Consider the following 15,081-nt stretch of genomic DNA (forward strand, 5'->3'; position numbering starts at 1 on the left):
GAGGCAGGCAGATCTCTATGAGTTTGAGGCCAGCCTGCTCTACAGAGCGAGTTTCAGGATAGCCAAGGCTACACAGAGAAACCCTATCTCAAAAAACCAAAACGAGCAAATAAACAAGCAAGCAAAACAAACAAATAAAATGTCTTGTGCTAAGTTTTAGGCCTGCTTTCCTTCAACATTTTTACTCTCCTGCCTTGGAATAGAAACTTTTTTTCCATGTCACTGATTGTTGGAATTAGGTAAATTATTTTTATAGGGGCTTCTAGCTGAGTCACCTTGAGTCTCAAAGGAGAGTTGGGACTTGGACATTTGAGTGATGCTAGAATTGTTAAAACTTATGGGCCAATGGGAGATACTTGGACAAGACACATTTCAATGTGAGATAGTGATGGACCTTTGAGGGAAAATGGCAGAATGCTATAGTTTGGATCTGAACTATTAACCAAAGCCTCAGATGTTAAAACCTCAGTCTCCAGCCTATGATACTTCTGGTAGATGATGCAATCATTAAGAGGTAGGGCCCAGTTAGAGGATGTTGCACCATTGAAAGTATGCTGATGGCTGGAAGACTGAGATCTTAGTCCCTTTCTCTTTTTCGTTTTCTGACCACTGTGAAGTTAACATACATCCTCCACCACGCTCTTGCCTTGATGTCTTAAAGTACTGTACTTGCAAAGCAATTTGGCCATGTGACAATGGGATTAAGACCTTAGAAACTGTAAGCCAACATAACCCCTCTTCATCAGTTATTTACCCCAGGCATCCTGTCACAAAAGAAAACCCACTAAACAATAAGAGTTGGAGTTTCTTTGTTTTTTAACCTGTATAGCTAAGAAACAATTTGTCTTGTTATATTATTTTAGTATATGAAATATTAACAAGTGGTATCAGCTTTTTAACAGAATAGAGAAGAAAATCAATTCCTTGAAACTTCTCTACTTAGCATTTCCTGCAGAGAAAATTCTATAAGAAGTCCATTAAATATAATTGATGCAAAGAAAACATGGCATCGATGTGTTCCTTTCTGTATGTCCTGTTATTTCTGGAAGTTAACATTCATCTAAACAAATTGTATACTAAAAATTATTTTTTATGTCAACATGGGCATTGATTTTTAAGCTTGTACCCTACTAGTAATTTACAAAGGAAACCTTTTATGGCAGAATTCGCTCTTAAGTGTTGGTTCATGAGATGGGCTCGCCCAGAGCAGCAGTTAGTGCTGTTTCTTTGCTTCTGGATACAATTCAAGCATGTCATTATCTATGTTGCTAATAATTTCCCAAGGCATAGCTAGTAATTCTAATTCTTTTCATAAGAATTTTCAGTGATTAAGCTAAAAAAAAATTCTTGATGGTTATTCCTAATTGAGCAAGATAGCTAGCTTTATTCTCCTCCCCAAAATACATAGTTCTAAATAGGGAGTAACTGTTGTAAGATGTTGTAGTCTTGAACTTTTCATTGTTGCTGTTTTGAGAGAATATCTTGATGTATAGATCTGACTGGCCAGGAACTTACAAGTAGCTCAATTGCTTTGAATTTTCAGTCATCTTTTTGTCTCATCCTTGAGAGTGCTGATATTAAGGTGTATGAAACTAAGACTGTCAAGGATTTATATTTCCTATAAATTTTAATCAAGATTAACTACTCAATTACAATGACATCATCTCACTTCAATCATTCCTAAGAGAAAGCATATTTGTCTCTTCTACAGTCAACTGGAAGGCAGACACAATAATTCCTGATTGTAGATGCCTACTCAAAGGAAGATTTTAATGAGAACGTACCCAGCTCTCCTGTCTGTGGGCTGGTTTTATAGTTTCTATTTATTTTCACCAGTTACTGGGAATTCTGTTAGATTTATAATGTTTATAGTTACTATACTCAAAATCTTTTTCTGGCAATTGAGATCAGTGGCCTTAGGTTTAGTAAATGCATATTCCTAGAAGGACTTAGAAATGGAGTGAAGATGGTTATTCAGACTTTTCTGTGCCCAGCATTCCTTCCCCCATTAATACTATGTCAGATGTCAGCCCAAACTAAAAACATATTCTTTTTTTGAGTTAGACATCATGCCAATTATTTTATAAAGCTAAAACTTACTGACTTAGTACTGACATTAATAATTCATACATCAGTAAAATTCTGACACACAGCAGTCAATTTTTAGTTTTCTGAGTTGAGAAATAACAAAAAGTCATGCCCTTGTTTCATTATCTATATCCTCTATGGATGCTTCCCATCTGAACTGCTGAGTAGGACATTAAGTTAGAAAGAGGCATAGCATGAACCATGAAGACATTCCACATTGCCTAAGAGGTGCTGTACACAAATGTGGTCTGGAACATCTTTCTGGTCTAGTGGGTGCTGATGCCAGTAATAGCTCTGGCAACCCCTTAATTCTCTTCTAAACAGACCCTGGGTGGAGACTGGAAGGGATGTGAGAAATGTTAGAGCAGTGAGTTACTGGTCTACTGAAAATGAACAGCCACTTCTAGAAAGGGGTGAGGGAGTCTTCAGTAAAATGAAGGATGCTTCTATTTCAGCTAGGAAAACGAAAGAGCTTAAATCAATATACCGATTATAAAGCTTTTAGATAATGAAAATGTAACAGAGCCATTAGGTAACTCAACGTTTTGCTAGTTGTAAGAAACAGCTAGCACTGCTAGGACTGAGGGATGGAGACTGATGTTGGTGGGACAAGAGTCTAGAAGGGCAGAGGAAGGATACCAGTGCAGGAGTGGGGCTAGTCAAAATGTGGCTCTAGAATGGGTCACCAGATTCTGATGAGAGGTGTCATAGGACTGATTTTACCTCGAGCTAGAGGGAATGCTCATGGGAGGAGGAAGTAATTCCTTCCTCCCCAACTCTCTTCTAGTTATCTACCAGTGAGCCAAATTCCAATGCCTAAGGCAGTCAGCTGTGAAGAGAAGCTCTGGCATATGGTCGGTGGCATCTCAGTATCATAGCAGAGTCTACCGTGTTCTGCTTGAAGCTGAAAGACACTGATTAAAGCCTGATGCATCTTATTTCTTCACTGGCCGCTTAATGCAGGAGACTTCTGACTGTTCTCTTGGAGCATTCTTGAGCAGGGAAATAAGAGAGAGAAGAAGAGAGAGAAATGAAAGATAGAGGGAAGGAACTAGGAAATAACTGTATAGAAGCTTAGACCTTTAGCTTTTACGCTGGGTTAAGTTGACACCGGTATTTGCAACACACCACCATGCCATTACTTCTATCCAGAGAATAGTGTGCCAGTTACAGGTTTAAAATAAACCAGTAGGGTGGGGACCACGAAAGTGGGACATTACTTTTTCCTTGTACAGAAGCTCCTAGTCACTCCCAGGGAGCCAGCATTTGCATGCCACCCCAGCAAAGGCATGGATGCACAGTGTGACTTTGGCAGGGAGCAGTGGCACTTTAAGGAAGATTGTAGTCAGGGGTCCAAGTAGGGGACTAAAGGGGACTTTTACCCCTTTCATTTCTCCTGCTCTGTCACAGTGTGGCAGAGTGGAGAGGGAAAGGGGAAGGATGAAGGACGTCCACCTTCTCCCTGGAGGCTGTACACACCAGCTGCTGAGCTGGGGAAGGAAGAGATGAGGGAAGGCAGTGATGAGGGAGGCTGGGTGGGGGTGGGTGTTGTGGAGACTGAGCTTTGTGTGGTGACAGGAAGTAGATTTGACATTGCATATAGGAAGTGATATCTGAGTAAAATTAAAACCAGTTCATTTCTGTCAGAATTCTGCCAAGTTCAGAAGGTTACATAAACCAACAACACAATGAATCAAATTTTATTGCACATCATCTCCAGAATAAAAGATAGCATTTAAGCAGAGGAAAGTACCATTCCTCTGAACCCTGCATAACACCCTTATCTCCAATTTTTGCATGATTTTGTCTAACTTATGACAGTGGTGTGGACTTTTAAAATGACTGTCATCTACCAAAATCCCAGTCTTTCCTTATACTCATAGCAATAACTAATGTGGCAAAGGCAGATTCGCAGTGCTGCTAGGTACACAGCACCCCTTCATTCACTGTAGCCTTTGAACCTCTGTGGAGAAAAAGCACAGGACAAGAAGCCAGTTACGTAAACAATACCCCATTCCCTGAATCTCGAAGAATGCTATGGAGGGGATGTACAGGTTTTAAGGGACTTTTTAAATGATGACGTATACAGAGCCGTTATTTTAAAATGTGTCACAAATAGAGAATTTTTAGAGTCATCATCATGGACACTCAGAAATCATTTGTGTGTGTGTATTGTTTGGGACAGGAGTAGCCCAGGCTGGCCAGCTTTGAACTTGGTATGTAGCTGAGACTGGCCATGAATACTTGATCCTCTTGTGTCTACCTTCCAAGTGCTGGCTGGGATGGCAGACATATGCCACCACACCTGCCAAACTCCTTTTCCATTTTAGTTTAAGTATTTTGCTTTTTATGAAGCATATAGTGGTCTGTTTATTGAGACATAAGTGCCATAATTGAAGGATAACTCAAATGAAGATAATCTAGCCCATTATTTGTAATATTTACTTCAAATCCAAAACATGTAAAAATTTCAGCCCCCTTTGTTATTACACTGTTAAACATACTAACATATTCAAAACTGATCACTTTAATTTACAACACTGGACAAAATAAAAACATAAAGCATCACCTCACATGCCTCACTTTGAAATGCTGTTAGCAAGATCCAGTCGGCTTACTCTCTCACCGCCTCTCATCTCCCTTCCTCTCTCCCTACTCTCTTCCTCTTCCCTTTTGGCCCCCCTTTTACTTTTATGTCTTATTTTTTCTAGATTCCACATCAGAGGGAAAACATGTTTAGAACCAGAATTTTGGTCTTAACCGGGGGGATGTGTGGCTTTGGCAAGTTCAGTTACAGACACCCGACTTCTTCTCTTGATTAATGTTCTTGTTTCATTTGACTGAGCACCCGAGAGAGCTGGAGTCCTGCACGTGAGCGGTGCCATGGTGAAAGGGAAACTTCAAACTGGGTCATGCTAGTTGAAAGGATGTACACACTGACACCTGGCAGCATAAAATTTCTGTCTTCTCTCAAAATTCCAGAACAGAATCAAAATCACTACCCATGAGTGAGGACATGAAAGCATCCCTGCTTCCTGAAAGTAACATGAGCCAACTGAGCTGCTCAGCCATCATGAGAGGACTAAGATCACGCAGAGATAGATTTTGCTCACTTATTCCTGTTCAGAGTCTGCTTATAGACACAGAGTGATGACCTATGTGAAGCATAAGGGGACATAGGAGGGTATTTTAGAATGTTCTTAGGCCATGCAAAGTGTTGATCGCAAATCTTGATCAGTCAGAAGCCTAGAGGGAAATAGACGGTACTTCCGATGGGAGTACAAGGTTATCGTTCAGATACTATTTACAAACGATGTGACCATTGGAATACCTTGAAACAAGCAGCGGTGGGAGCTGTTTCCAGTTCTGCCCTTAGAGCAGAGTGTTATGGCCATCACTGTGCTGTGGCCAACAAAAGGGACCTCTTTTTCTTCCCACTCTCTGGTCTCTGTCTCTATGACTGCTTTCCACGGGTTGAAGGAGTCCCAGAGTCAGTGGCCCACAGAGACCACAGACAGCATCCCTGCAGAGCAGCTGTACAGGAATGAGAAAGGGAAGGGTGGACCAGGACAGGCAGATGAGGAACATGCACAAAAACATATCTCTCTTATGTGCCTTTAAAAAAAAATGTAACATGGTGACCTTTTTTGTAATTTGGTAAACTGGCATGTAATTTGCAGTCTTGCTGTTTGCTTGCTAGGGTGAGCACATTATTAAAGGTGCCTGAATTTGTACTCCAAACTAACATTCAAATAATTCAAATACATAAAATTTGTTTCCACAGTGAAGGCCTGATAAAAGTACTCTTGTTCCTCAAAAGATTTAACAGCATTTTCTGAAGCATTTTATTTTTCTATCTGTAAGTTTTCTTACCATATTTCCATCCATATATGCTATAATCTTAACATTAAATTCTGATTTATCATCTATATAACTAATATCATTAATTAATTATTTTTTATCAGTCAGCTATCCTCTATTGATCATCTATCTCCTACCATGCATCTTATCTATGTGTCTATTTATCTGTCAATTACCTATCAATGAACCCACCTACAATCTCATTTATCTATGAATATATTTATCTTTCATATATCATGGTCCTGAGGGGTTCCTTTATATTTTGAACACTTTATTATTCTGTACTATCTCCATTGGACATATTCTTCTCATCATACTACATCAAGAAAACCAGCTGTAACCCTTATCTAGTTCCTACTGTTAGCATTTCACAGCCCTTTAATATTCTTGCTGTGTTAACATTTTCACAGACTTTGACTTATTGAGTATGAACAAGTCCTCTATTCCACATTTAGGCCTAATTTTAAGTAGTGTTTTAACTTGGGAGTATGAGGTTTTTTTTGTTTCTGGTGAGCCCTATAGGACTATCAGATAGGCTAAAACTCCACAATGTAAGATCTTTATGTGCCTACTTTTGTTTGGCTTCAAGCTGCCTTACAATTGAACCATAAACTTCGGCCTGCTGATGTTTGATCTGCATGAGAGGAGTATAGTATTTATTTATTTATTGCTGTAGACAGAATTCTTTTCCTCAGCGTATTGAATCAAACACCTAAGTGTCTGTAGGGTTTCCTCTCTTGCAGAGCTTCCCCCCCACTCCCTTCCTGACTGCTGCATCAGTTTCACTGCCAATTCCTGCACAATACAGTCAAATTATGTGTTAGGAATTCAACCCTGGTTTCCTGGGTGACTGTACCATACCACTACTTAGTATTCCTACTCACGTAGTGGCAGTCCTATCATGCTTTTAATCTCTGTATATTTTCATGGTAGAGAGGCCACGTTTTCACATCAAGCATATATGAAGAGAAGAAATGTATAGAGTGAAAAAAACAGGCAGGAAGTCTTGAACTCAGCAACAATAGATAGCATTTTAGAGCCAAGATCTCATGGTGGGCACTTCTGGGCTCTTTTTATTCATCATTTTTTGTTTCTTCCTTCTTCCTTTTTTTTTTTTTTTTTTTTTTTTTTTTTTAAACGCATCTCACATCTGTTTTTGGTTAAGTTCTACAGACTCACAATTCCTAGAATTTTGTGTGATTGGACTTTATACTTGTGCTTCTTTTGGTAGTCTTTGTAAGCCAGTGGCTGGCTTTCCTCTGGAGTTTGTGGAATTAATTAAATGTTAGTGATATTGAGGCTCTGTGTTTCTTCCGTTGATCTACCTAGATAAATGTGATGAAATGAATCATGTCTGCCACAAATGACCTGATGTGACATAAGCCAGGAAGTCCCACTCTTTCTAAGTATTGTTTACTGAAGTTACCTATGACAATTATTGCTTGTGTGATTTCTAAGTGAGGAGCTGAAACCGATGGTGAAGATGGGATTGTTTTCTTCTCTTAACTGTGCATTTCCCCCTGTACCTTTGTTTGTATTAGATTGCTTTGTTTGAAAAGTAGTAGGGAGTCATATTCTTCAGATTTTGAATCTTGTATGGTTTTGCTATTTTACTCAGGCCAAATGAGTTTTCTGACACTTTGTTCTCTCAAAAAGGCAGGAGCCAGTCTCTCTCTTCATCTCCCTTTCAAGCAGTTTACCACAAAGCTGCCTGTCCATTCTAAAAACATGATAGTAATGTTTTATACTTTATAAGAATAGCATGAAATATTTTATGGGAGAGTACTTCTTCAGTTATAAAGACATACAGATATATGCTAATGTAATTAATATTTTGAGACAAGGCTTTACCTTGTAGTTCAGGCTGGCCTAGAACCTCCTGCTTTAGCCTTTGAGTGCTGGGATTACAGATGCGTACACCATATCTGGTTATGTAATGTTTTTCATATGCTTCATGATCACTGGTTACCTGGGAGTATAATTGCTACCTCCTATTCTTATTCTCTTCTTATGAATATCTTCATGCCAGTTTCTTGGCTTCTTGTGTGTTTTCAGTCTGTCGTTTTCAGGACATAAAATTTAACTGGCTTCTAAATTGTGGTCTTTGCTTGTATATGTGCACTGTATTCATCCTGTGTTGGTTGAAAGAATGCATCACATGCTTTTATTTAACTATGGATACAGAACTGAATTTTCTTCTGTGTTTTCAACCCCCCAGGTCTAAGCAGCAGTCAGCAAAGCTGTACTGAAGAGCAGAAGTCCCCAGAGGAGCTGTCCCCACAGCTGTGATGAAGAAGAGTCGGAGTGTGATGACGGTAACTGCCGACGATGTAAGTGGTGACAGGGACAGCTGCCACAAGGCTGCACTTTGTTAGTAAATAAGCTCCTCCAGAATTCCATGCAAAGGCCAAGAAGTGTGCTTCCTACCCTCCCTATGTGCCTTCGTGTTCTGATGACCTGGACCCAGCACTCTGTGAAATGAATAGCAGGAATGATTCTCTTTTTGACACTTGTGGATGGCTTGATTCATCTTTGTGCACTGTTCTGTCATCCACCATGACTGCACAGACTTTTAGCTATGTGCAGCAAACTCCTGGCACTAAGAAGGGTGTGCCACTAGGCCCTGTGCTCACGAGTGTTCCTTGGACTAGCAACATGAGCTTTGACCTGATGTTTAGAGCTGCAGAGTTGCAGGTCACATCTCAGAACTTTTAGTCATACTGCTTAAAAATGGTCCCAGAATGTCCATCATGGTTGAGAAGCTGGACTCTGAATCATTTGAAGTTTATAAACACAGTCTTCATAGCTTTGGTTCTGGTCAGCTGATATTGTTTACCTCCTTGCTTTCAATTGACCAGTCCTTCGTTGCCCTTTTATTGTACATCCTTACCCAAGTATTCTTTAAAATTAAAATAGAATTATATATCACTAAGCAGATGTGCAAAAGGAGAGAGGAAAGGGGAAACATACGTGAGTTCTTTCGCTTTCTGTAAAAAGCCGGAGGGAGGAACAGGGAGTACGCTGTGGTATTGTGACTCATTTTACCTTTGAATTCCTCTTTTATAGATGTAAGGAAAGCCTGTGCAAGAATGTTTCTCTAATTGGTGTAAAAATCATATCGTGGGGGACTGCCCAGGCTTTCGGATGTCTCTCCACTCGTACTCCTCTTTTAATTACAAGGCATCTGAGCAGTGTAGGGAAGTCAACATCGACTCTGTTAGACCAGACAGGGAAACTGTAGTGCTGGCCTGGCCGTGGGCCATCCTTTTCATCAGCCCCTCCTGTGGTGTACTGCTTCTCTTCTTGGATCTTCGTCACTGAGTCATACATAAACTTATCTTTTACATTCCATTTCTCAGGCTGGCGATGGACGGTGTGTTTAGATGGCTGTGTTCCGCTTAGAATGTCTGCAGGGATACTTCTGGGATGGAAAACTCTTTTTTTTTTTTTCTTAAAAAGAAATTGGGTGGTGCTCCTTATTACAATTTATGTACCATTCTGATTTAGCTTTAGCATTCTGATTTGTTTTAAAGGTTAAAACGGAGCTGTACTGACAGACAAGCCATTTGTAATAGTTACTGTCCTTGTTTCGGTTGCAGAATGCTTGGTAAAGCAACTCTTGGATGGAAGGATTTATTTCCATTAGCGATCATGGTGGGCAAGGATGGCATGGTGGTGGGAGTAACAGGCAGCCGGTCACATTTTGTCCACAATCAGGAGACAGAGATGAAAGCTGGTGATTAGCTAGTCCCCCCCTGCATTTTGGTTTATGTTTTTGGTCCAGGGCTGCAACTCACAGAATGGTTCTTCCCATTTTTAGGGTGCCCCCCCCCAGCAAAGTCACTGTAGTTCAGATAATACCTCACAGACACAACTAGAGGCTTGTTTGCTGGGTTATTCTAGATCCCATCAAGTTAACACTCATTAACCATCTAAACTCTTTTTTTTTTTCCTTTTTCATTGTATTTTAAAAGAAATAATGGTGATTATTTCTAAGGAATAAGGGAAGTTACCACAGTTGAAAGAGGAGGAAATCCACTTGTAAAAATATACAGAAAAGAAGGCAGTCATTTATTATCAATTCTATCAGAACCACAGTGGGTAAATAGTACACAGGTTTTGTGTGTTCAGAGTGGCAGTCCTTAACCACCTGTTACTAGCCTGGATGGGTGTGAATTATGAACAAGCTAGTCATCAGACTGGATTTATGTACATGTAAATATTAAGAAATGAAAAACATTTCATCAATAATTTTTATGTAAAATATATATGAAAATGGTAACACTTTAAATATATTAAACTGACTTGTTAAAGGTAACTTTTATTTACTTTGATTCTTTAAATATGACTCCCAGGAAACTTAAAATAACATATTTGAATTCCAAGCTGACTTCATTTCTGAAGGAAAGTGCCTGCCAATGTCATACTTTCTTTTGACACCCAGGCTCTCAGTCACAGCACACATCATGTTGTGTTTCCCAGTCTCTCCTGTCTCACTGGAACAACAGAAACATATTTTATGTAACACCTTCTTCTTCTTCTCCTCCTCTTCCTCCTCCTCTTCCTCCTCCTCCTCATCATCCTTCTCCTTTCTCTTCCTCTTCACCTCCTCTTCCTCCTCTTCTTCCTCCCCCTCCTTCCCTTTCTTCTTCTTTCTTCTGTAGATCAGGATGGCCTCTAACTCATAAAGATCCATCTGCCTCCGCATCCCGAGTGTTGGGATTAATAGGCATGTGCCACCAACGCCTGTCTACATATTCTTAAATTAAACTTTACCCTTAAATCAGATAGAGTTTGCTAAGTTTTACTTTAACTCTTCAAATTTTTATTAAATGATTTAAGTATCCACCCCATACCACATATACATTATATATACTCACTGTGTGTCAAATATAGTTCTAGGTTCTAAAGGGAGAGTCAGCAATAAATAACACAAGTTCTTGTCCACTTTGGCCTTACTCTCCACAAGGAAGGTGGAAATAAGTTAATAAATTACAAAACAATAAATCACAGGCTATAAAGAAGTCAGTGGGTGAGCAGAGAATAATTGTGAGAGCAGAGGATTTATGTCAGGACCATGTGAGGAGACGACATAAGCAGTGAGGGAGTGAGCTGTAACAAAACTGGGGAAGAATTTTTGCTAAGGGGAGAGGAGTGAGTGAAAAGACCTTTAGTTCAGGCCAGACACTCTGCTTGGGGCTGTGGGAATATTTGAATGAATAAGTATAGCATTGCCTTTGTACACTCAAATGCACTAGACTTTCAATAGGTGACAATAAGTCTTGTGGATATGTTCACCGCTCTGTATTTGAAATTGGAATTATAGAGGTGAGACATAATTATGTGTAATCTAAGTACTAAACATTGACATTAATTATAACTAAAAAGATTAAAAGGTAGGAGGGAGCTTCGGGTTATAGGAGGCAAGAGGAATATGACCGAAGACTAAGAAGAACCTGTAACTATGTGTATATGTGGAAAAACAGGGAAAGATAACTTCATATACACATGTAAATATAAATTATGTAAGACACACAGTTCAGTATGTAAGACACACAGTTCAGTATGTATGTATCCACTGCATACCAATCCCCCCACACACACACCACACTTATGTGTGTGTATTAGAACCAACAGTCAATTTCCACACTGATAGCCCAGTTACAGCTTCATGTTTCTAATCATGGACCTGAAAAGCATTTCAAAGAAGAGAAAGCAATGGATAAGAGCGGTTGAGGTTTCCTCTAGACAAACTGCTCTTGTAATTGGTGATGACTGCTTATGATAAACCATATTTCTCAAAGACACACTCTATTATTGTCTCACGGAACACCATGACATTTAGCCTTGATGCGGACCCTGAATGCCACTTGGTGCTTTTCATAACTTCCATCTCTGACGTCATAAGACCTGAGTAACTGGCCAGTGGTATAGAGTGACTATGAATGCAAGCACACTGCGTGTTCCAGGAAGGCCTTACTCATCCTCTAACCATGAGTGTAACTAGAGAACTAAAAAAAAAAAAAACAGAAACACTTCAAAACTGATGGCAGATCAAACACGAGGCAGTAACATTGGCGGCAGCACTGTGCCCACCCTGGGTGTGTCATTAGTTCTGATTTGACTTTGAAATAAGAAGACACACATCAGTCCTTTGCCCTCTGCCCCGAAGAAGGCAATTTAGCTTTTTCTTTGTGATAACTTCTACAATTTTGCTGGCAAGAATACTGACTTTTAAACAAGTGATTATTCAGGAATATGAGGAGAATCCAAAAGCACTTATTTCTTCAAGCATTATTCAGACATAGGCAAATTTAGGAAAGTATGAATTTTGAGAAGAAGTATAAAATTATGATTACTGGAGATAACATTAAAATTAATGTTCCTTCCCTCCAAAGTAGCATTAGAGCTGGTGAGAATTATGATGGCTAAAAATAGGAAAACCAGGTACAAATCGCAAGTTCACCAATTGAGAAGTATCAAATTCAATTTTGAGGTTGGTAGTAATTTGGGTAGAGGAGCAGCCTATAAATTATAAGTGTAAATACAGAATTTGGGGTAATTATTAATAGCTCTGCATATATTGTTCTGATTGTTTTAAGAATAATATGGTGTTCAGCATTTAATTTAGTTTCTGAAAAGCTGTTCATTATGTTCTTTTAAGGTGATATGTTTTCACACTCACCAAGGGATTGTGAAGCAGATTCTTTCAATTCAAAGAATGACTCAAAAACTGTACATTTTTAGCTCGTTGATAAGTTCATGTGGGTCCTAGTTTGCTTTTCATTGCTGTGATAAAGAATATGACAAAAGCAAATTTTGGGGAAGAAAGGGTTTATTGGGCTTGCATTTCCTGACCACAGTCTGTGATGAAGAGAAGTCAGGACAGGAGCCTTGAGGCAGGAGCTGAAGGGGAAGCCATGATGGAACATTGCTTACTGACTTGCTCTTGATGGCTTGATCAGCTGCTTTCTTATACAAGCCAGGATGACCTGCCCAGAGGTGGTACCACCCACAGTGGACTAGGCCTTTCCACCTCAACCATTAATCAAGAAGAGACTGTAGGCCAGTCTTATGGAAGCATTTTGTTTTTCAATTGAGTTTTCTTCTTCGCAGATGACCTGAGCTTGTGCCACGTTAACCAAAACAGTAACCAGCACAACTGACCCTCAACACACATACACCACTATTAAACCATAACCTTTCTTCTTCATGCCACCAAGATCTCATGTTAATATCAATATGTAGACCACATTCCAACATTTACAAATATAACAACCTTTATAATGTTCAGTCTCTTTAAGAAAATCCATGGTCTCTCTACAAATCCAATGCCTGTAAGCTGTGGACTCCTATAAAATAAAATTTAAAAGAGTTTTATACTTCTTATTCTAAGTAGGAAAAACCAGAGCACTGCTGCAATTCAATCAAAGCAAAGCCAGCACCCAGAATCATAAATCAAACCCTATAACTCAGTGTTCTGCATCTGGTATTTACTCAAGATCTTCAGGGCTCCCAAGGAATTGGGCACCTCTGCTGTCCTGGCTCTGCCATCCACAGCACACACAACTTGTCTCACAGGCTCAGGCTGTCTCCATTCAATACCTGCTGCTATACATCCCACAGCCACGGCACCTCAACTACCCTGGGATCTCCACTGCAACAGAGGGTGCGTGTCACCAAAATCCTCTCCAAGTCTCTCTTCAGTGACTCCAGCTCTTCAGTGTGGTGCCAAGTTCAGCCTCTCCCCACAATCCTTTAAATCTTGTGGTTTCCATTGCAGCAGAGGCTGTACCCTGACCACGCCCCTCCTGACCACTCACAGTGCCAAGCCTCAGCTACTCTGCAGGGCTTCTTCATTCCTGAAGCTCTCATGCCACCAAAACCAGTAAAACATAACAGACTTCTACACATTACCAAGTTCAACTGCCAGTATTAGATGCAGTATTGGCTCTTTTGGGACAGTCTATGTGATGGCTCTAAAGAAATACTCCCCAGGAGATTTCAACTCAGTGATGCCGGTCTCTTCTTAGTCACAGCTAACTGATTGTTCATCTCCAGCTAACCAGCATCAGCTGTCTCGGTAAAGCAAAGGTTTCGTCCCCATGATTTTTGTCTCTTGTTTAATCACAGATGATTCTTCAACCTGAGCTGACCAGAAACCACAGACTCTTGATATAAAATATCACATGAACAGCCCTGAGAGAGTGTTTGAGAGACTCTCAAACTTCCCTCTGAAGATTTGCAAGCCATGTCTTCACTGTCTACATTCTGTTCAGCATTCTTATCTTCCAAGCTTGCACAAAACAGCCTGTTAGGCTTTAAGGACTAATGGCTTTTCTAGCCCCAAGTTCCAAACACTTTCGTAATCCTCCCAAAACTACATGGTCTGGTCTGGCATAGCAATACCTCATGATCTGGGTACAAATTTCTATTCTAGCTCTTATTTGATTGCTGTGATAAAGAGTATAATAGATAGCAACTTGGGGAGAAAAGGGTTTATTTAACTTATGTGTTCTAATCACAGTCCAATGTGAAGGGAAGTCAGGGCAGATAGGGGCCTGGAGTCAGCAATCAAGGCAGAGACTGTGAAGAAATGCTGCTTCCTAACTTGTTCCTGTGGTTTGTTCAACTAGCTTTCTTACACAACCGAGGACCACTAGTGCTAGGATGTCACTGCCCACAGTGCTCCATACACTTGCCCACAAGTCAGTCTGACAGAGGGTCCCTCTTTCCAGATGACCCAGCCAATGTTGAATTGACAAAAACTTGCCAGCACTATGCACTATGTGGAAGATGGTGTGTGTGTGTGTGTGTGTGTGTGTGTGTGTGTGTGTGTGTGTGTTAGGTATGACTTTGTTATCTATCCAGTGGAAAGCATCAAGAATCCATTTAGTCCATTTACTGCTGTCAAACTTGGTTGGTAATGTTTACTTTTCCTAAAAGAGAAAAATATTCTACATTTAATCAGAAAGCCCCAGTGTCTGGAAATTTAACTAAATGGTGTCTTTATCTCTTTACTTTTGGACAGTGTTTTTTATTTATAGTTGAGGTCTTGCCTTCTAGAAAATTGTGATTCCCTTTACATGCATATTTGATGCTGGATATAGGATTTCTGACCATATATATATA

General features: G+C 39.9%; 1 protein-coding gene across 1 annotated transcript in view; it reads left to right on the plus strand.

Annotated features, from left to right (window-relative positions):
• The first annotated feature begins 8,162 nt into the window (after positions 1 to 8,162).
• Positions 8,163 to 15,081, plus strand: part of Pde4b (phosphodiesterase 4B) — a 421,075-nt gene continuing 414,156 nt past the window's right edge. Inside the window, exon 1 of the mRNA XM_051188250.1 lies at positions 8,163 to 8,279. Within this exon, the coding sequence (XP_051044207.1) occupies positions 8,238 to 8,279 (42 nt within the window). The 5' untranslated portion in view covers positions 8,163 to 8,237. The remainder of the gene's footprint in view (positions 8,280 to 15,081) is intronic.

Source organism: Phodopus roborovskii, unplaced genomic scaffold, assembly GCF_943737965.1.
Source record: "Phodopus roborovskii unplaced genomic scaffold, PHOROB, whole genome shotgun sequence".
Classification (NCBI taxonomy): Eukaryota; Metazoa; Chordata; class Mammalia; order Rodentia; family Cricetidae; genus Phodopus; species Phodopus roborovskii.